This window comes from Zeus faber (genome assembly GCF_960531495.2).
Source record: "Zeus faber genome assembly, chromosome: 19".
NCBI classification, from domain to species: Eukaryota; Metazoa; Chordata; class Actinopteri; order Zeiformes; family Zeidae; genus Zeus; species Zeus faber.
This window is the reverse complement of record NC_137206.1, coordinates 19,126,108-19,149,004: the sequence shown is the minus strand read 5'-3', so window position 1 is coordinate 19,149,004 and position 22,897 is coordinate 19,126,108. Positions and strand designations below refer to the sequence as shown.

The 22,897-nt window shown below is 44.3% G+C and overlaps 2 protein-coding genes across 4 annotated transcripts in view; one reads left to right on the top strand and one right to left on the bottom strand.

The window, feature by feature from the left end:
- Nucleotides 1-12,918, bottom strand: part of map3k22 (mitogen-activated protein kinase kinase kinase 22) — a 41,879-nt gene extending 28,961 nt beyond the window's left edge. The window contains exons 1-3 of one of the 2 annotated variants that reach the window (XM_080020286.1): nucleotides 12,578-12,918; nucleotides 5,247-5,330; nucleotides 4,103-4,147 (exon numbers count right to left, since the gene is read on the bottom strand). In XM_080020286.1, coding sequence (XP_079876412.1) covers nucleotides 4,103-4,147; nucleotides 5,247-5,265 — 64 coding nt within the window. In that variant the 5' untranslated portion in view covers nucleotides 5,266-5,330; nucleotides 12,578-12,918. Of the gene's footprint in view, nucleotides 1-4,102; nucleotides 4,148-5,246; nucleotides 5,331-7,626; nucleotides 7,699-12,577 lie in introns of those variants that run through there. The other variant, XM_080020287.1, reaches the window with a different exon arrangement.
- A 459-nt stretch (nucleotides 12,919-13,377) lies between these two features.
- On the top strand, nucleotides 13,378-21,611 carry acaa1 (acetyl-CoA acyltransferase 1). Of its 2 annotated transcripts, none has more exons than XM_080020290.1 (12): nucleotides 13,378-13,736; nucleotides 14,807-14,900; nucleotides 15,033-15,090; nucleotides 15,184-15,263; nucleotides 15,696-15,738; nucleotides 15,828-15,926; nucleotides 16,564-16,644; nucleotides 19,246-19,436; nucleotides 19,520-19,699; nucleotides 19,872-19,927; nucleotides 20,632-20,777; nucleotides 20,958-21,611. In XM_080020290.1, the coding sequence occupies exons 1-12, from the start codon at nucleotides 13,569-13,571 to the stop codon at nucleotides 21,031-21,033; spliced, it is 1,272 nt and encodes a 423-aa protein (XP_079876416.1). In that variant the 5' UTR covers nucleotides 13,378-13,568; the 3' UTR covers nucleotides 21,034-21,611. The 2 variants fall into 2 exon arrangements, with proteins under 2 accessions (XP_079876416.1, XP_079876417.1); XM_080020291.1 differs by having other exon boundaries at nucleotides 13,386-13,536.
- The last annotated feature ends 1,286 nt before the right edge of the window (nucleotides 21,612-22,897 follow it).

Genomic DNA, 22,897 nt, shown 5'->3' with positions numbered 1-22,897 from the left:
GTCATTACCCTGGTACATGCTGATGTATGTGTACATGGGTATACCTGTGTATGTGCGTGCGTGTGTGGGTGTGTGTGTCATGGTTATTGTATTTTTCATAACATCCTTTTGGTTCTATGAAGAAATTAATTAAGTCTACCAAACACTGAAAACGATAACCAAGCTTTAGAAACTAAAATAATAATCATAATAATAATAATAATAATAATCTGGTTTAGTGTTTAATTCATATTTAAAAAGTGAATTTAGTTGAACGCCAGTGGATGGAATAGTGGCAAGAACCAATCAGCAAATACGGAAAAGCACAGCATTAACATTAAAGTACATCAATGTATCGCGGAGCCCTATGTTTTAATACTGCTTTCACACATGCACTGCAACCCTGAATTTATCTAGACATTACCCACAGGAGCTGTATGTGAGAACGCAAATGTCCGAATCAGTTAGACCGCACATTAAATAGACTTTACCCCACCAGGTAAATAGGGCAGGTCATTGTCTGGAGAATTCACAGCGAGCCAGTTGGCGTGTTGATGATGTTTCTATCATGCGGCTTGCGCATGATAAAAAAATTCATCGACATGCCCACTCGCCCACTCACTCGTCAACAACAGCAAATGGTGTACATTGTAGGAACTTTATTTTAAAAATATTAGACAGAGCTTTCTTTTTTTTCTTGATTTCTGCAGCATGCTTTTTGCGTCATGTCCACCCCCCCCTTGACGCATTCATCTTCACGTCGAGCTTTTGACTTAAAACCAGAAAGGCCCTGAGAGGAGTCAAAGTAACACTTAGTATAGATTCAATTTGTTGACTTGGAAAAGTGTTTTTTTATTTTATGTTTTTAAACACAGCTAATTTCATTTCAGTGTATCAGGACAGCAAAGTCCATTTTAGTATTATAACACAGATCCACCGAAAGAAGTAATTGAAAATTGGAACATGAAATTCTCTTTAATTTTCTTCTATTCCAACTGATGAAATGTTCCTCATTTACCTTTTATTTGTTGCAACATTTCGCACACTGGCTTAAATTCCCCTTGAGGTTGGACGAAAATGTACGACTGCGGAATTTAACGATTCCACAATACGATTGTGATTATGTAATAAGAGTGTGAGCTCTGGAAGTACCTGTATCTTACCATATTTCGATTTCTTTCCGGTGGTTTACTTGAGGCTTTATCTAACCACGGCTGCACCACTCCCTCTGCCCGCTCACTCTCTACATTCACTCAGAGAGCAATCAAGATAAAAATGTAGGCCACTGAACAAGTTGCCCGGCCGTGCCTGCGCAACTTCCACGCGACCCAAAACACACATCCAGGAACGTTCCGGAGTGCAGACAAAAAAATGGGAATTGTTAACAAAAGTTGTTAACATGTTTTTTCCTCAACAGCAGTTAGGTTTTTCATTCAGGAAGGCTCTTAAACTGCCCAGGCACATAGGTACCTTGTCCCTTTTCTTCCTCTACCTTTCCATCTTAGATGGGATGATGACAGGATGACGAGATTAAGCCGCGGCGGCTTCTCCATTTCCTTCTAAACAGATCACCTCAACTGCGACACAGACATGTATCTGGCCGTCGAAAAACAGAACAAGCGAGGACCCGAAGCGCTTCCCTGCTGGACGCCTTGCAGTCTTGTCGGCACATCGTACTTACACATGCAGCCTTTTACATGCATGCTCGACTCACTCGCCCGTATCAGCAGATTTTCAAGAACGAGGAGAGGCCACGCTGGAAATTCCCCCTTTGGGACTCACATGGGAAGCCGGCTGGCGGTGGCATTGAGTGACTAACTGTTTGACCGAGCCAGCGACTACGAACAGGAAGGAACTGAGTCAGTGTCTCTGTGTTCCGAACGAGGCAAACGTCGTTAAATTGATGTTTCTTTAATTTAATCAGTCGGAACGAGGAGGACGGAGAGATTCTCCGCGGTGGCCTCTCGAGCTGTTTTCTAAAGCCTTTCATAACCGTGCAATAGAAAGGCGTGATGGAATGATCAAAAGCAAATATCTCTCTCTCTCTCTCTCTCTCTCTCTCTCTCTCTCCTCTCCCCCCCCCCCCCCCCCCAAGCAGGGCCGCTGGTATGTGTAAGGCTCATGTACAATAAGAGTGTGAGAAACGCGTGGTGCACGGAGGAGCTTGTGACAATGCCCAGTAAAAGGTATTACATCACTCTGCTTTAACTACAGCTCTTTCCAGCTCGCCAACAAGCGAAAGCTTGTGTCACAAGATACAAGCTTAGACTGGTTTTCACTCCCCCCTCCTATTCTGTCGGCATTTAATCCACTTTAAGGAACCTCGCTGAAACGTCCCAGGCCGGTTTCCTTGATTCGTGTCTCGCTGTGAATGTCAGGGTTTGTTCCGGAAGGTTAAGTAGAGCTACTTTTCAACCGTCGGAGCACAATGGAGTCTGATTGCTCAGCGTTGCATCACCGCACGGCAAGGCACCCCAGTGACGGCCGGAGCCACGACTATTTTAACAATGAGTGGAGAGTCTGTAACAATCGTGGAAGTTAACTACGAGCCACGTGGGCTAAGAATGGAGCTGGCGGTCGTCCGTTTCAAGGACCTAAATATTTTGAAGACTGTTGCTACGAGGGCAACTTCCCCCCCATCAATTACTCAACTCACAGGCAATAATGCAATTATGGCTGTAATAGCAGCCACGGCTTACTTAACAACCTGCACACACCAGCGTTTAGTGCCTGCTAATGAGGAAGCATCAGGGCAGGGGAACGATGAGGCATGAAAATGAGGAGCTGACCATTCAACTTTCCCCCATTACGACCAATTAACTAAACTTAGTTGAGTCTATCCATCCTCTAACCACGCTTAAGATTGAAGATTGAGAAGATTGGGGGTTCCATTCATTTCTCCGCAATATTCTCCCATTTTTTCGCAAACGCCACATTATTTATAATCATAATTATCATGTCACAAAATGACTCCACTTTCACGTGCTTTTCTGGGAGACTCGCTCACTCGCGCAAAGCCTTTACCAGTGCCTCCTCAATTTGAACGGAAAAACGATGCCTGATGCAGCCGATACACGAGGTTGTAGCAAATTGGTCGAGTCTGCCTTGCTCACGGGCCCCGTGAATGAAAGGAGACGTCGAGGGGTTTTCCTTTTGCTGAGAGAGGCATCATGGCCAAAGCCAAACAAGCCACCACAGCAGCAGTAGCAGAAACACAGGTCTGAGAGAAACGCTTTGATTTTAAAATGCACAGAACACACAAGCCCGAAAATACACTCCAGGCACTGGAACCACTGCAGTAAAACTTTGGGTCAATAGAACATAGTGCTTGACACATAATCCATTTTATTTTCCTCCACCAGAGACGTCTAAAAAGTGTCTAAATCAAAATTGTTTTTCTTTAAATATTTGTCTTTTTTAAATGTATTATTATTGTTTTTGACACGGCTCTTGCAATCAGATCAATACTCAAACCCCATTTGAGCCTGTTTTGGATCGGTGCATCCCTGGGTTAATGGGTTCAGCTCACCGTAGAGTATGCAGCTATTTAAGCATGGAATGCGTCTATGCCTCTGATATTTCAACCCAACAAGTTAATCTTTCACCAGGAATAAATGGTCCTGAAGTAATTCCAGGGCGTGGCCAGTTGACCAATGTCGCGTTTGCCCTTGTTTTCTTTCTTCGTTTTTTGTTTTTTTTCTTATCTTGAGAAACCTTTCTCAAACGGCTGCGAGGACTCCTCATTCTCATCATAAGGGAACGTGTCCACTTCCTTCTTTAAATCAGGTTGAAGTTTACACGAGGGACGACACCTTATCACAAGCCCAAACAAACAAATCCAAGCCGATTTTAGCCGAATATCTGACATGTTTAACAAACTCTAGGTTCTTGGATCTTCATTGGGGTATATCTCTGACGCTGACACCTGGTTTAAGTCCATTATCAGACTGATATCGGACATCCCATAGCGTTAACGATGCTTCCCTACGTCACACTCTTTAGTTTAAATAGGTTTTGTTCATTGGTGTTCCACATATTTTATACCGATTGTCTGTTTCTGAGGCACTTTGTACATTGTGCGTCGAAGAGTGCATTACGAATAAAGCTTTGAATGGAGACGTACCTTGTGAATTTCTGTGCTGTCCGGGCCCATTTTGGAAACCGTCATCTGCGGAAAGAGTCAAACACCGCAATGTCAGGATTAGAGAGAATCACGGCTCAGAAACAGATGTGTGTGACGTTTGGATTTGCACGCTTATCACACGGCTGCGGACTGAATGAAAGGATGCATTGGAGACGGAAACATTGATTTGAAATGATTTCAAAACTATTATGAAACTAAGAAAAAAAACTCCACTACAACATGGTCGACATTGCAACATATTGACTACAGCTATTGACCAAAAAAAAACCAAAAATCCTTTTCTGTTATTAATGTGAAATTGGACGTGTCCACGTTCATCTCAAGTCCTCCATTGTAGTGTATGTAACGTCACCAGATGGCGCCGCTAGCTAGTGTTAGCATTAGCATGTACGAGCAGGGATAACAAGTGACTGTGACAATGGTCATCTTTAACAGCAGCGCCCATTATTCAGCAATAACAGACTGCCGGTTGCCGCTGGTTAATAACGTTTTTTAATAGTTATCAACGGATTCAAAAAAAATTGGCCCTACTTTTCAAGAACGTCTAATAAGACTTTTTGCGAGCAGAACAGCGGTACGTGCAAGTGAAACGTGGGAAACGTTGTATTGTTCGAGAGAAGCGTGCGTGTCTACGTGTTATTCTCAGCTTTAAACGCTTCCAATCAGTGTGAGATGGAGATCTGTACAAACACTGAGAGAGAGAGAGAGAGAACAATAACAAAAGGAAACTCAGTACAAAATACAGAATGGACCATCTGGAGATGATAGAGAGAGAGCACTCCCCCTCTCTCCCTCCCTCTCCCTCTCTCTTTGGTGCATTTTTTTTCCTTGTGTTTTTATTTTTATAATTTTTTTTTTATTATTATTAGCGTTATGTTTACTTCATTATTATTAGTAATAACGTTTTTATTAAGGTTAAATAAAGGTGTTTTTTAAAACCAGAAAAAAGGGAAGAAAAGAAAACTCTCTTTTTGACTCACACGGTTTATTTATTTTTCTCACGCAGACTGAACGCTGTCCCTGAGGAAGTGTGTGTGTGTGTGTGTGTGTGTGTGTGTGTGTGTGTGTGTGCGCCTGTGTGCACACGCCACGTTAACGTGCACATGCGTGTGCAGCCGCTCACCCATGTTTACGGTCATCATCAGGAAGTGGCCCCGTGTGACTGGAGCACAGAGCTCAGCTTCTCTGACCTACTGGCGTCCTCACCCTGGGGGAGGAAAACACACTTTCAGCGTTCATGGATTACTGTTCTCCATCACAACCACTCTGGTCACAATCCCTTCATTCCACCACTACATTTTTGTAAAAAGAGGAATTTCTTAAAACATTGGAACTTCATTTGCTTGAACCCCAGCGATGGAAAATCTTCAAATTCACCTTTTTGATTTTTATATTTCTAAACTCTGTTTAAAAATTGGGACCCGTGAATTTGGAATCCGACGAATCATTTGGCCAAATGATTTTGTCAGTTCAAACACCTTATGTTAAAACTGTGACAGCTCCATTAGTCTCCCTTAGATTCATTCTTCTTTATTATTTTAATACTTACAATATGTGAGTTGCCAACTCTTGAGAGGCAACAATAAAAAGGCGACCGAATCTCTAAAAGACCGAAGGGAATTGGGGATTGAAGGGACCTCAGAAGGTCATGACCCCGTGGCCTGAGAACTGGAAGCAATTTGACACACACACACACACACACACACACACACACACACACACACACACACACACACACACACACACACACACACACACACACACACACACACACACACACACACACACACACACACACACACACACACACACACACTTTAGAAAATAGAATAGTTAATAAAGTAGTTAGTAGTAATGTATTATTTGAGAATCCAGTGTGAAACGAATAGAGTGAGAAAACGAGGCTCATAGACTGTAAAGAAGTGGTTTTAGCGTGGGTAGCGGGCAGTTTTTTTTTTTTTATGATTATTATTTTAACTATAAAAAAATGAATTTCTATGGTTGGAAACAGTTACAAAATTGAATGACGCACAAGTGATGTCATCATGTCGCTCTGAGCCAGAGGAGGAGCAGAGCTAATACAACGTCTCTGAACTGGCAAGAAGACATTTTAATTTACTTTGATATATAGTCACTGCGGGGGGGGGGGGGGGGGGGGGGTTATTATAAAATAAATAAAAAAATATTTAAAATTTGCGGGGGAAAAAAGGCTCAAAAAACCTCAGTATAGTATGAGATTGGGTGCAGACTCCAGACTGGAAACTGGAACATTTGAGGTGTGTCTAATTAATTTGTTTTGCTGAGTCAGCGTGTGCTCTTATTTTTTGTTTTTGAAACGTTTCCCAGTTCAGTGTTTTTCCCCCTTTTGTTTTTGGTTTTTTAATTAATCGTTCTGCAGACATCATCGATACGAGGCACTCTACTGTCCACCAGCCCGGCCTTTGGGAGATCAGCACGTTAAATCTTTTGTCATATATCAAAATATCGCCGCAACGTCTCCACACTTAGCAGGATCATAACTTCAATTAGATGAGCTCCTCTGCTAGAACTGGAGCATTGTGGGGTGCAATCAGGGCAGCTGATGATTAGTTGTTGTGCTTTTTTTTTGGCATGAAATAAAACTCATTTTAACTCACCTGTTGCAGAAAAGCAACGGATTGGCAACTTAATATTACGACACTTTGGGAAGATTTTTCCTGAACTCCAACTGAGGGAAAGATGTCTTATCCTCATTATATTTATTTGGACATTTTCTAACACTCACTCCAAATCCCCCACCAAAATTGGGATGGAAACATGCGATTGAGCGATCCGCTCCAATAATTGCAATCGGGCGATTACGTGGTAATTGTGACGGCTCCAGTTGAAATGTGGAAATATACTGTATTGATGTGGCGTTGAACAGTGAATAGATGCTGCAGCTCCGGCCGAGGTTACGAGAGGTCATGATGGGAGCGAGCGAGAGGCTTGAAACACATGAAAGGGTCGAAAACTGCCAAAACACAGGTGGTCCTCTAACACCCCTTGGACACGGCTGCGGATTCTGCGCGCGCACACACACACACAGACACACACAGACACACACAGACACACACAGACACACACAGAAACACACAGACGTCACCAGATGGCCCATCTGCTTAGCCCCCGCTCCCACCGCCACCAGTGTGGTGCCAGGCGAGCGGTGCCCACTAGCGCCTGCCCCAAAATCTCCACAATAGTTGGCGAGCGGGTACTATGGTTGCAGCCCAGGCTCGCCAGGGATCGTATGCTAATTACCGCCACGCTTTTATTTATTTATTTTTACTCTGCAGCAGCATTTCCTCACAGAGATAAAAAAAAAAAAATCCCAACACAGAGCCCTGAGGAATGCCACCAGACCATGCTGCCACCGGGCCAGTCCCAAAAGTAACACGCACGCATGCACGCACACGCACACACACACACACACACACACACACACACACACACAGGAAATCAAACAGAGCGGACAAAGGGTTCACCTGAGCAAAGGCGTTTTCTCTCTCTTAGATCCGTGTTTCCAGACCTTTTGCTGCCACGGCGCTACACCATCCTGTTAACCGCTTAAACATCACAAAACGTATTATTATGGCCTCATAGTCAGTGATGACGCCTCGCAAACGATTTTTTCGCCGCGAAGAAATCTTTTAAAATGACTCGGGAGCCAGGAATCACTCCAACAAAAGAGTGGGCGACTGGATCACAATACTTTGTATTCCACCAAAATAAAACTTTTTGAGCGAATGCAATGATTTGTGGGAGAATTCCATGAGCAACTCAGAGCCGAACGCAGACGAGGCGAACGACTCGCCTCTCCTCTGACTCTCGCCCATCGGTAAGGACGTCCTCCCTCGCTTGTCGTGCGCTGCACGAACTGAACCAAACAAAGCTCTCACGGCACACTAGCGGTTGGGAAACACGACGACATCTTATATCTCGGAGTGTATGGAAATGACGGAGACTTCATTAAAATGCAGAAGACGGATCATGGAGGCTGCGTGGGATGCGATGTGGCGGCGAGTCGTACAAAGCGGAGCCACACCCTGAGATCTTATTTCTGTTGGAATGGTTGAAATGTAAGAGCAGCCAGGGCAGCACCAGCAAGCGCACGTGTACACACGCACGCACGCACGCACACACACGCACACCCACGTGCTTGTGCATATGCATACGAAATTCATATGCACACACTTCTTTCTTTCAGCGCTCTTACATCACTCTTTCCCTAAGTAAACTGTGGAGGGAGGCCCCGCAGTGGGTCTCTGGGAGAAATTCCCCTTCTTCTAGGGCCAGGGAGAAGGAGGGGGAGGAGGCGAAGGAGAAGAAGAGTAGAGGAGGAGTGCACCCCAGCTGCCTGGTGTGGTGGGGAGTATGACCTCATTATGTGACATCATTCACACGAAGACCCGGAGAAATCCTCGCTTTGGCGTTTCGAAACGCGTTCGTTGGGGGCCGGGGAGCTTTCCAACACCCCCCCAAAAGCTACTTAACTGGTCGATTCCGCGATAACGGTGACAGAGAGGCATTCATGTATGAAAACCCTGGCGGTCAAGCCGTACCCCCCAAAAACAACTTCGTCTCAGTTTCCGGTCCCATGCGGACCCGCAGATGATTCCGCCGTCACAAAGTCCAAGTGAGTCGATCACGATGAACCGACGCCAGAGGAAGCTGGGGGTTCTACTCGTCGCCCCGAGCAGCTTTGGTAACTTATTCTGTTAAAAAGGCCAGTGACGCCGGTGGGGGTCGGCCCCTCCAATCCCCGATGAGTCGGGGGGGCCACCCTGCCCGATTCTGGGAAACGAGAAAAGATCTTCTCTCCAACACTGAGCCTGGGCTGTCTGGAAAGCATCTGAAGAGTGGGAGCCTGGTGGAGACGGGAGGCTGAATGTGCACGATCGTGCGTGTGCGTGTGTGTGCGCGGGCACGTGTGCGTGCATGGTAGGAGTGCTTTCTCTGAGTGTCTTGAGCATCCATCAACCATAACCTTGGCTTTCCTCCCTTCACAAAAAAACAACTCTGAGAAGAGAGTTACGGCAGCAGATTTAGCTCAAAATAAACTGTTTTCCCAGACGCATTCCTTGAACAGTTCCGCGAGAACAAGGTCACTTAACATAATTTAACTATTTTATATCATCGATGAGATTTCAATGTCCTAGGATCCTGTAATGCGCCTTTCACATGGTGCTTGTAGAGGGCCAACAAAGCATTTGAAAGAAGAAAGGTAAATAAAAAGTTAATGCTCTTTAACTTTGTTAAATTCCAAGGGTGGAGGAGAGTGTGGAAAAGATAATTTGGGTGTAAGTACAGGATATTTTAAGGGATACATGTACACTGCTCATTCCAGCAGTGACCCCTGGAGGAGATCTCTTCAGGCGATGACGGGACGGTCGCACAAATGAGAGATAAGAATCCAAAAAGAACCCACTAAAAAGTGGATCAATTGGATGTTTTGTCTTCTAATTGACAGCAGGGTTGAACAAACATTTAGCGTTTAAAATTATATATTCTTTTATTATCATTATGATTTTGCAGTCTCTTTTCTTAATGCCTTAGTTGTTTTATATATGGGTGGGAAGGTTTTTTTTTTTTAAGTTGTCAGTTATTGTATTTGAATACTCTTGCTTATAGAATAAATAAACAAAAAAAATAAATCTATATATATATATATAAAATACAATTTTAAAAAAGTGTATAAAAATATCCAGATGTTGGGGCTGCTCCTCTGCTGGTTGCTCCTGACAGGGTTCCAATCGGCTCTTTTCCATGATGCCATGACCAGACGTGCTGTGACCAGCGTGTTCATCTGTAACACAACGCTCCTCCGCCCAAACACCAAACCCTGTTCCACCAGACAGAGTGTGTCAAACTGAAGAGGGAGAGAGAGAAAAAAAAAAAGAGGCATCTCTTCTTTTCTTCATTTATCCATGAATCTCCTCTCGAAACCCGGTGTTTGACTGTTGGCGTGAGCAGGATGAAAAGCAGCCGGAAAAAAAAGGGGAAAATAACAAAGCTTAAAATTTTAAAGAGTCCCTTTTTGATATTTATTCCTCTCTCTCTCTATTTAAGCTCCGCAGTAATTGGAAGAAAAACAAAACAAAAACCTTGAATCTTTCTTTCTTTCGTGTTTGGAGTCATAACCTGGAACCCAGTGGAATAAAAGAATGCATGAGACATAATGCTGCTCTGAAGCATGTTTTTTCCCCCCCCCCTAAATAAGTGGCGGCTGTGAGTCCCCTGCCGCCCCACGAGACTGTGTTATCTCTCTGCTTTCCTGCAGCTTTGTCTTTATACTTATGGTGAGACCGGTCCCGCCAGCAGAGATTAAAGGAAAACTACAGTGTTTTTTTCAACCTAAACTTTATTTTTTAATCAATGGGAGTCAGTCAGAATCCGATTCCCAATGATTAATAATAAAAAATAAATGTCCTTTTAACGTGACAACACAAAGAGCAACGCAACGTTTTCTTTTGCTGCAAAAAGCATAATTTTCCTCTCAGGGAATAAAACTGCTTTAATCAGATCCAAGATAATAAATGAAGCCAAAAGTTTATTTTGTTGTGTGTGTTAATTATTAGATCTCTTGTATATCACTTTTTTTTCTATTTTTTTTTTTAACTTCATTTTTAAGTTTATTGTTTTGTTATGTTTTTGTTTTCTGCACATAGGTTTCTTCCCCCCCATTCTTATAACTTAATATAGATGTCTATTGTTTCGATGTGAGCTACTGTAACACTGCAATTCCCTTTCTTTTATCTATCCATAAAGAGCTTCATTCGATGCTGTAAAACCATTGTGCTTGGCCCGGAATCCCGTACAGTTAAATATAGATTTACAGTCATTCTGACAATTAGGAGGCGTTCAGGTCAGACTTATTACGCTGTTTCTAACAGTCAGCAGATAGTTCCCCGAGCGGCGCAAGAGGAGACGGTGTCGCTCGGATGATGTGAGTCACCGTGACCTTTGACCCAGAAGGCCTCTCTCTCCGGTCAGTGGGCGTCTGGGAAGAGAAGCGCAGGCAAACCCCTACAGAGGGCCCAACGCTGGCTGCAGAATCCCCCCCACCACACACACACACACACACACACACACACACACACACACACACACACACACACACACAGACAAGAGCTAGTACTACTGCTGTTGCCATGGTGATTAGCACCTAAACACTTCCTCCCGTGACTTTTTTGGTCGTCGCTGAGCAAGAGGAACCTGAAATGGCAGCTCGAACTGAGCTCAGAACTGCATCTGACAACGGCTGAAAAAAATAAATAAATAATAATAATAATAATAATAATAATAATAATAATAAAAGGTCTTTTCAAGATTTCAAGAGGTTCAACTGAAGACCAAGACCCTTCTGCCCAGTTCTCTTTTAGTCCAAGCGAGAGAGAGAGAGCCTCCAGATGGACATCAGAGCCTCCTTCTGGATCAGTCCCATCAAAGCAGAATTAGAAAAGTTGTCGTTTCCGTCTCTGCTCGCCATTATCTCATCTGCTAAATGGACTGTTTAGCTGCAGGCACAAGCGGCCATAACTGACTGTGGGTGGTTTCTGCACCCGCCCACCCCACCACCCCCAGCTTCTTTAAGACTTCACGACTTATTTGCGAGTCTCTGCGGCCATGCCAATGTACTGATACAGGCCCCGTGTGGTGCTGATAACAGGTCTATTAAAATATAATTTAAGAACATTTCATGTGCGCTATCTAAGGTGGGGGAACCAAAGTTCACCTCCTTTATGCTAAAAGCGACCTGTGTGTGTGTGTGTGTGTGTGTGTGTGTGTGTGTGTGTGTGTGTGTGTGTGTGTACAAGAAAGAAACAGCTGAGAAGGAAAAATAAAATAGCGACAAGTGAATAACGAGGGCTGGAGGATTTCTCCTTCCCAGTGCAAAAAAAAACAAAACCAAAAACAACAACAACACTGGTGCTACTCCACCACTGCTGCAGGGAGAGTAAGACACCACCACAGAAACAGGAAATGCTTTCTCTCCAGGACGTGCCACGAATGTGGGTAAAGACCCGGCATTAATATTTCAGATGAACTCTCACACACACACACACACACGCACACACTGTTCTGAAAAATAACCTGTGAGATGGCAATAAAAAAACCCCAATAAAAAAAAAAAACAGTCAGCAAAACATGAACACAACTCTACTCTTCTAGATGTGTCAGATTGAGATTTGGTGGAAGGGGGAAAAAAAAATGGAGATATTCTAAAATATGATGGTGAGTTGATCAGACAAGGGGATGCTTGCAAACTGTCCAAAGGGGGTTTGTAAAGCGCAGCAAAGTGAGTTATCTCGGAAAGCGCCGAGGCCTTTATACTATGGGGCTGTCGGTTCAATAGTTATGGGGGATTCGAACAGAAGTACTTATTACCCGTAACTGGACCCAAAATAAATGGACAAAGCGGAATTGCGCCCTTACCTTGTTATCTCGGCGTCTGCATCCTGGGAGAAAATGGATGTCGGACAATTTTCCCCTGCAGCCGGACGGATAAGTGTTGGGGGGGGGGGACGCGGAGCAGGATCTCCCCCGAAATCACACAAGGCTTGAATAATCCGGAAACGGCGCTCGGTCGCGGAGCGCACGACACCGCGCCGCGCCGCGTCTTTATCGCACTTTCCGCGCGCGCAAAAACGGCCACCTCCGCTCCCCGGGTGCGTGTGATCCGGACGGCACCGCGGCTCGGGGAGGGCTCGGAGGGGGCGGGCGGGGGGCGGTGTTGTTTTGGGAGTAAAGTTTTCCTCCTCCCGGTCGTCTGGGTTCCGCCGCGCCGCGCGTGTCCCCTCCCACCGCGGGTCGGAGCGTGTGCTCTGACGTCACCGGGCAACGTGACATCCAGGAAGCGGTGACGCCGTTCTCGCACACACGGCCGCGAGGAGGAGACCCGAGGCCCGGGCGCCGCGCCCGCGCCCGCACCGCCCCCCGCCGGCCGCGCCCGGTACGGCAGGGACGGATGGACGGAGGGGAACGTGTCGCCCAGACCGGGACTCGCGTGTTTCGTGCCTAAAAACCTTTCGTGCTCCATAGGGTTGATCTTTCTTTTTATTTTGATTGTTTGAGATGTGACATAACGCAAGATAACACGAGAGCGCAACGATATCGTTCACTCGGGGATTCGATGATTCGGGGAACGTTTTGATATTCCTCACTAGATAACAACAACGGGACATGCAACGATATAACTTCATTTACGCTTTTAACTGTCTCTGGTTTCAATCAACGGGACGTGGTTATAACGCTACACCGTGGGCGAAATGCGCGCTCAGGGCATTTTGTCCCCCCAGTCTTGCCGTCCACATCAGCCCACAACACGGAAATGACTGACAACATCGATTGTTGTTGAACTTTAACCTGGATAACGGTTTAGTTGCGTGTCGCTCGTAAGTATTCTGCTTTAATCGGGCTGGTAACCATGCACAGAGTGAAAGTGATCCTCGGCCATTTGTCGCCCTCGCAAACCCTGAAACGAGAAGTGTCGGTCAGCCCGTGCGGCTCAGGTGCAGCTGCAGGTCCAGATGACATAGTGATCGTCCATGGGCGGAGGACGGCGATCGGGAAAGCCAAGAGGGGTTCGTTCAAGGTGAAGAATGTCGAAAACAACAGACATTGTACAAATGCAAGGGAAATGCAACCGCACTCTATCGAATGCGTTCGTTCATTGGTGCAGGGACACCGTAACAGAGTTCAATCACTCCAACATGCAACTTTCTTCTCATTGTTTGTTATGTACTCAGTGTGGAACTCCATGAAACACTGCTGGAATCATGCTTCTGTCAATAAAAAAAGATGATAATCGTATTCGACAGATAAAACACGATTATTGATTATTGATGATTATTGATGGCATTTGCAATACAGTAGTAGACTAGGTATAAAGGTATATTAAGTATATAGTATATTATATATATTCAGTATATAACCCTATTATTTCTTCTTATATATGTATGCAAAACTTGCACAATTTTCAATGTGTGACACAGACTTAAGTCCATTGCTATTTTTTATACCTATTACTTACATTCTGGCCCATTGTTTTGATGTGAGCTGCTGTAACACTGCAATTTCTCTGCAGGGATGAATCATCTATCCAGTAAATACCTCTCTCTCTATGTCATAATTGCCTCTATCTGATCTGTGTGTGTGTGTCTTTGCGGTCACACAGCAAGGTTTCAGTTGATTTCTATGGGAAATGTGAAGCTCGTGCGTACATCCCTAAATGTGTACATTTTACAGAGTAAAACTAACTTGATGATACATTTTATTGGTGGGAATAAAATGGGTTAATTATTATAGGACCGTAATTATACTTTCCTATAATTATGAAACGTTTCCTTTTTTGATGAAAACATTGAGAATACTGATCTGTGTGTTTCTTTGCAGTCACACAGCAAGGTTTCAGACTTACATTCCGAAGTCTCGCAGAGGAAGGAAATGAATGATGAATAGAAAAGTCACCTGACCAAGTGGCTGCATGCCATTGATTTATTCAGTCTCTAACCTCAAAGTTAATAGATTGCAGGTCATGAATTGAAGCATTTATATGTGTGCTATGCAGAAAAGCATAGTCGATGACGTTACATTAAGCAATCAGGGGTTTTCAGCATCATAAGTCATTGACATGACAGTGATGCGTAACCTCTGTCTCACCAGGACACCACGCCCGACGAGCTGCTGAGTGCAGTGATGAAAGCTGTCATGAGAGACGTGGGACTGTCGCCTCACAAGCTAGGAGACATATGCGTGGGTGAGGGAATGCTGTAAACATACATAATTTAAACCTTGTTAATTCAGCAATACCTGGATACCAGTTTTTAAAGAATGTTTTTATGGTGTCACAATGTTTTTATGGTGTCATTTCACTGTCTGGCTTTTACAGGTAACGTGCTGCAACCTGGAGCCGGGGCTCTGATGGCCAGAATCTCTCACTTTCTCAGGTCAGGATGGTGAAAACACCTCACAGTTCTAATGTTTCCCTAAAGCCTTTTGCTGCAGCTGCGTTATTGTTTGTGTATCCGTTGGATCTGCAGTGAGTTTCCAGAGACAGTGCCCGTCTACACCGTGAACAGACAGTGCTCTTCTGGGCTACAAGCACTATTCAACATCGCAGGTACTGATCTGAAGACGCCTCAAAATGACTCATAACCTAATAAGTATCAGATATCTGTCAGAATCAAGGTTGAAATAAGATATTTGTATTAGGGAATGTCCCCAATACAAAAAATCCATACCAGGAGTCATCTCAACTCAGATATTAAAGAAACATATTTTTTATATTGGAAACATGTTGACTGTCTAATGTAGAAACATGAATTATATGTCAATAATTATGTTTTAATGACCCCAAACGAATGATCCCACCACTAAGTAATTTCCTTTACTTAGTATCAGCCAGCACTAAAAGATAATGATTCAGAATCGGCAATGATTGTGAAAAAGTAGCATTTGACAATTCATTCTAATGTCTTACATAATTTAATTTAAAAATAGGTACACTAGTACTTTATTCTCATCAACACTTCCTCCGCCATGTTGTCTATAGGAGCTATTCGGAGCAGGTCCATTGACATGGGTCTTGCTTGTGGGTAAGTAGATGGTAAACCTGTCATTGTTTGTCCAAGCACAGGACACAAAAGCAGTTTTTCTTTCCTCCAAATTTGTCTTTGCTGGCCAGTGTGGAGAGCATGTCACTGCGTGCCATTGGGAAACCAGGCGATGTGAGCTCCAGACTGATGGACTACGACAAGGCTAGGGACTGTATCATTCCAATGGGGTGAGGGCTCTCAAACACAACACACTTTTTTTGCATGGACCAGAATTAAGGGCAATATTAGGTTCTGAATCATTTTAATCTATACAAATTTTTCCTGATATTATAGTGCGATCAATAATCTTCCCCTGAAAAGACGAGGGGACGTGATTTCTATGGGAAATGGAGTCAGATATTGTGATCGCGAACTTATCACTCACTATTAGTGTTAGATCCATCTGCAAATTGTCAGACCTGTTGCATAAACTACACCAGTAATGCAAAATGCATATCACTGCATTGAATGCACAAGAAAAAAAAATCCAGCTATTTTCTTTCCTCTTTTGGCCTATTCCACCTTGCTATCTAAATAAATATCACGCTGACCTGCTCCCAACACTCTCCTCCACTCTGCATTGGTTTTTTTTACTGACACACCACATATCTGCACAGGATAGAAACTGCAGTGAATACTAAGTGGGCATTTGAATTTACCCTCGGGCTCGCAGTCTTTCAAAATGTTTGTGCTGCTAAACTGATTCAAAGAAAGTGCACAAAGGTTGTTAATGTGTGTGTGTGTGTGTGTGTGTGTGTGTGTGTGTGTGTGTGTGTGTGTGTGTGTGTGTGTGTGTGTGTGTGTGTGTGTGTGTGTGTGTTTAAGCATCACCTCTGAAAACGTGGCGGAGAGATACGGCATCTCCAGGGAGAAGCAGGATGCCTTCGCTCTCAGTTCTCATCAAAAGTAATCACAAGCTATTATTTTATTCTAACTAGTTCTGAGCACCAGTGTTTCCCAACCTTTCACACTTTTTACAATGAAATAATCCCACGCCACACCACTACCTTGTTAACATGTATGACTGTGCTTATTATTATGCTTACTCATAAGCCCCTTTACCACCTGCACTGAAAGCCGTAAATCTACCGGCAATGTTCCGTATCGGCGTCATGTGAGAATGGGAGCCGGTGATGTTCCGCAAATTTCCAAAATTCTCAAAGTAGAATAATTTCCGGCAAATTGCCGGAACAGCTGTGAATGGAAGTGGGCTGGAACGGAAGCAGTCACATTTCTGTAAAGTAGGGGTGGGGCCAAATCCAAATAAAGCACAAATAGTGGGTTTTTACGAGTATTTATATCATACAAATATTTAAAAAATGTTTTGTTTTCCTGAATTCGGAAAAATGGCGAGTCCGATCTAAACCGTGGCACTCGCTGCAAAGAAGAGAAGCTGAATCACGTCCAGTCTCTATGGAGACAGTTCTTTATATTCATACTTTTTTTTTTCATTTTCTTCTTAAAAATGCTACTCAGACCCTCGAGAGTTAGGGTATGGTGCGGGAACATCGGGCACAAGTGATTCGCTTGCCCGCCGGCAGCACCACAGAGAGGTAGAACGGGTGGAGAACATTCATTCCCCAGAGGCAGAGAGAGGAGGACAGGTTGAAAATGAACACACTGATTTAATAACTTTGGGTTTAGGGTTATTGTGTCCGGGGACAAGGGCTCTGTCCCCTCACAGTCAGCGTCTGTTGGGTGGGGAGACTGGGAGCGAAGCGTTGGTCTAAAAACAGATTCTGTAGCCTCGTCTGGCGTGCTATTAGACACATCTCACGCGAGCATTACATACTGTAATGCAGGGGTGCCCACACTTTTTCGGCTTGCGAGCTACTTTTAAAATTACCAGGTCAAAATGATCTACCTGCATTAAAAAATGCTAAATGTATTTATTTACATATATACTGAGTATACTTTATATATACAATATATTTTGGCATGACTTTCATCACTGCATGAACTCTTACGGCACAATGGAATTAAATACATTTATGGTCATCACCTTGCTCTGATGACTTGCACTGAATGGAGTCGGCCAGGGTTGCATAGTCCGGACAGTAGCTGCTGGTAGCCAGCCTCAAGCAGGCTTCCAAATGATCATCAGTCATAGTGGAACGGTATTTGGACTTGATAATCTTCAACACTGACTCACATAAATAAGTAGAGCCGAATAATGTAGTCAAGGACTTGTCCTCATGTTTGTGTACTTTTTCTCTGTGAGTAAGTTCCAAAACTGTCCATGAGCCCTGGACTTGAGCTGAATGTCAGCCTGTAGTGTCAACATCTACATCTCCACTGCAGTCCAGTTCAGGTGAAACAGGTGCAATTTTGATGCGAGTGAATCAACCTCAACATCCCACCTAAATGGGGAGCACATAAATGTAGTGATTGGCTCGAGTAAAGCAAAGTCTTGAAACCGTTTGTCAAAGACTGACAGACAGTTTTCAATCTGCTCTGTGTCGCACTGTCAAGTTGCGCACACGCCTTCCTTTGGATCTCTAGCTGATGCCAGCTTTTGAAAGTTCCCAAAATCATGGCGCTGCAGCTTTGAGGACAGAAGTTGCATTTTTTGTTTGAAATCACTAACTGAACTGATCATGTTGACACGGTTTTGTCTTTTCCTTGCGGCTATTGGTCACGATGGTCAGATCGGTTAAAACATTTTTTTTTTTTTTTTTTTTGAATGGCGTACGATCTACCGGTTGTTCGTGATCGACGTATTGGGCACCCCTGCTGTACTGTATATAGTTAGCCGTAGTAGCTTGCATACAATGCAGTTATCCTCGTAACAAGACGGCTACAGAGTGAATATCTGATGGAGTTGCAGTTACTCAAATGCCACGAAGACTCCCTGTTGTACTATTGTGATAAATATTTTCCCAAGGCTGGCAGGTCTGAGGTAGTGACGCAAAAGACTCACGAACGATTGGATTGTTGCGAACTCTTTTAAATGATCCGGGAGTCTGAAGTCACTCCAGCAAAAGAGTGGGTGAGTAGATTTAAGGGGACTAAATTAACATCCAAGCTAGGACTGTCTCGGCATTTGGCATAATTCATACTGAATGTATGATTAAATTTTTGCGATCCACCAAAATAAATAATTTTATGACAGTATTAAATGATTCTTGTGAGAATTCCATTAACAAATCCTCCCTCACTCACCGTGTTACACCAACTGAATCAAATGAACATAGACGAGTCGGAAAATCGAACGACCCTTTTAATTGAGCGGCTCGTCAAGAACGGCCTCTCAAAATAGTCAAACCTTAAATCACTACTCATAGTTCTCACTTTCAGTACTTGTATTCTGGCAGGAATTGATTAATTAGTGCAGCCTTGCAATTTTGTTCTTGCAACACAAAAGCTAGTTTCCATCATTTATGAATTTTGAATGGAAAATTTGAAACACTTTCACCACACACCTGGTGAGTTCTCACAGCACCGGTGTGACACGGCACAGTGGTTGAAACCTTCGATAGGTCCGTTGTTTTACCTTGTGTCCACCAGAGCGTTGCGGGCGCAGAGCAGTGGACTGTTCGAGCAGGAAATCGTCCCAGTCACCACCAAGGTCGCCGGGGACGACGGGACGGAGCGTGTAGTCACGGTGACTCAGGACGAGGGGATCCGAGCCGGAACGTCGCTGGCCGGTCTTTCCAAATTGCGACCAGCCTTTAAATCTGACGGCAGCACCACGGCAGGTCGGACTCCAAACACGGACCATGGCTTTTACCGAGCTAGAGACACTCAGCCTTGCTCAACTAAGTCCGTTGTCCTGTTTTAGGAAACTCCAGCCAGGTGAGCGACGGAGCGGCGGCGGTGCTGGTTGGCCGGAGGTCCCTGGTGGAGTCCTGGGGTCTCCCGGTGATGGGGGTCCTCAGGGCCAGCGCCGTGGTGGGGGTGCCCCCCGATGTCATGGGGATCGGACCGGCCTACGCCATTCCTGCAGCACTGGAGAAGGCTGGTAAGGTGTGTGTGTGTGTGTGTGTGTGTGTGTGTGTGTGTGTGTGTGTGTGTGTGTGTGTGTGTGTGTGTGTGTGTGTGTGTGTGTGTGTGTGTGTGTGTGTGTGTGTGTGTGTGTGTAAAATCCACAAATCCTAAAAGGATCTTCTAAGAAAGCTGAGTTCCTCTCACAGGACTCACTGTTGCTGATATCGACGTCTTTGAAATCAACGAGGCCTTTGCAAGCCAGGTAAGCATCACAGGAGTGTCACGAATTACTTTTATAATTAATTAGGCTTAGGGCTGGGTGATATATCGCTATAGGGATATGAGACTAGATATTGTCTGTATTTTTGGTTATGGTAATATCACAATAGTTAAATCTGAAACTCTTTATTAGGGTAGGTACATTTTCATGTACTGTACAAGGAATTTCTCATGGTAATATTTGGGGAATAGTAGTGCAATCCGATGAGTGGTATAGTTAAAGAATTCCTAACAGCCTCAACATTTGTTTTAATTAAATATATAAGAATATACAAAATGTGCTCTATGCACCAGATGGAGATTAATGACAAAAAGGTGGTGTGGCAATAAGCAACAAAATATGTTTGTCTTTTAAGACTGCACTAGAGTTAAGTAATGCAATTTCTTTACTTCATAGACTGTTCTAGTCAATATCTGTAAATAACATGAAAGCAGCAATACTCAACTTGATAGCAACATTTTTAATATTTTTGAGATCAAGTGATTTGTTGAAAAAAATATTGTTATTTTTGATTGTCAACATCGCTCAGTCCTTCTCTAAATGAATCAGTGCTGTACGAGCCAACAGATTATCCCGCGCAGTCCTCAAAATCCCATTTTGTGGCCTTGTCCCTATTTGTCTGAGAACTACTAAGTGGATTTGGATCTCAGAGAACGCTCTTGTGCTGCTGTGCGGCTACGTTTCAGGCTGTGTACTGTGTGGAGAAGCTGGGGATCCCCGTGGAGAAGGTGAATCCAAACGGAGGAGCCATCGCACTGGGCCACCCCCTGGGCTGCACGGGGGCCCGTCAGGTCGTCACCCTGCTCAACGAGCTGCGGCGCCGTGGAAGAAGGTCAGTCGCCCCCGCCGGGCCGACACCTAGGGATCTGGTGACATTCTGGAGCAAAAGCACAAGACTTGTCTTATCGAAACCTTCAGGCGGAACTGAGTGGAATATCAAGGACCGTAACAAGATTTTTTTCGAGAATTTCTCATCTTGTGTGATTTTTGTTCTCTCTGCCCCCACCCCCAGGGCGTACGGTGTGGTTTCTATGTGCATTGGGACCGGAATGGGAGCTGCCGCCGTCTTTGAGTACCCCGGGCCTTAGAGGAAGACAAAAAAGTCAAAGAATCGGCAGCAATTCTCGGTTTGATCTGAGGGAGCGATTTCAAATTAATTCAAATGTTAAGAACAAACAGCGAACAACGAAACAGCACTTCTTTATCCGTGATTCATTTCTGTATTATTATGATTCTGACCTGCATAGTCAATTTCCAGCAAGCTAACGGCAACGCTAATCTACTTTTGTTATGATTGTATATAATTTATTGTTTAAAATGATTAATTAAAGTGCGTCTTATTTCATGGAAGACATAGTCTTGAGTTCACTGTTAAAGCCGTGTTTTATTCTCTATTTGACTGCTGTAGGTGTATTGTAGATATATAAATGTTTAGGGTTTAATTACTAAGTGTTTATCAACATACTGTACATCATAGGGACAAACCAGATTTGTGGAGATTTTTTTATGTATTAACAGGTGATTACAACCACTTTATCTGAAATGGTATTGAGTTGGATATCACTCAGTAAATCTAAAATGTGAATGTGAAAGCAGATTTTTCAAAATGCAGAGCTCACAAGGACTTCACAATTGACTTTTCCTCAATAAATGTATTTTCCTAAACGTCTACAAAAGCATTTCGTTCTAAACGAGTAACAAACAGCAGATGGTCATTTAGATTTAAAGTGATGGAGTATGATTATATAAGGAAACCAGGTCGGATTTGAAGTTTTCATCAAAGGTTCCTCTTCCCTTGACGTGCAGAGAGACGGGCGGTTCTGCAAAAACACCCTCAAACGTCACGCAGGCTCTGAAGTCCCTCGCTTCACTAGAACACATACAAGAATAATGTCAAAAGAAAGTTCTCATACTAAACCCCCCCCTTTTTTTTGAAGAACTCCAGTTTTGTCCATATGAAGTGGTTGCTACCTGGCAGTGAAGCTGATGTGCAGTAGTTTTCGGCAGCTAATGTGTGAAGACTCCAGAGGTCTGAGGACCCCGCATTTAGGAGTCACCTTGAACACATGGGAGCCTTCCCCATCTGACTCCACACACACACACACACACACACACACACACACACACACACACACACACACACACACACACACACACACACACACACACACACACTCAATGTCAAATACTGCAAAATTGAGTATTCAGTACATGATATACTGTATTTCCACGTGTGTCTACACCCTAATTGGTGGAATTATTTCACCAATAACCATTTCTACAATCTTCATAGACCAGGATTAGGAGTAAAATGGGCTGTATTGAACCAAGTCTCCAATTGGTCACACCTTAAAATTTCTCCCCTGCCAGAGCTGCCCCATTACACTGTAAGCGTTGCTGTCCTGGTTCGATTCCCGCCTGGGGCGCTGTTGGAACTGTGCTCCGGGCAAGTTATCTCCAGAATAGGAGCCTTTCTATGTGGAGTTTGCATGTTCTCCCAGTGCTCACATGGGGTTTCCTCCACCTAACGTCAGTAAGGACCCCCCCCCCCCAAAAACATGCACACATTGTCTGACCAGCGATGGACACTCATTACCAGGTCCCCGGGCGTGTCCACGAATGCTGCCCACTGCTCCTGGCTGTGCCCCCGAAGGAAGGACAAGCCAGGATGGGTTAAACGCAGAGGCCTCATTTCACCGGCCACCATCCAAAGCATGTGCGTGTGTGTGTGCGTGTGTGTGTGTGTGCGTGCATGTGTGGTGTGCTGTGTGACGAATAAAGATTGTTCTGTTGTTCTGTTCTGTGATGTGGGAACATCCAGCTGCCAAAACAGCTCAGCTACAAGGTGTTGGGCCACACCGTTTTACAGAATCGTACCACCGTGAGCTGAATGCTCATCCCTGAGCTCCAAACTGCTTCTGGAAGCGATGTGAGCGTAAGTGTTTGTCGGGA

Bases quoted from the DNA above. Each gene is read 5' to 3' on its own strand.
- acaa1 (XM_080020290.1), top strand. From the start codon at position 13,569: ATGCACAGAGTGAAAGTGATCCTCGGCCATTTGTCGCCCTCGCAAACC. The intron at 15,264-15,695 runs GTACTGATCTGA...TGTTGTCTATAG, and splicing joins AGCACTATTCAACATCGCAG to GAGCTATTCGGAGCAGGTCC. The intron at 20,778-20,957 runs GTCAGTCGCCCC...CCCCACCCCCAG, and splicing joins CTGCGGCGCCGTGGAAGAAG to GGCGTACGGTGTGGTTTCTA.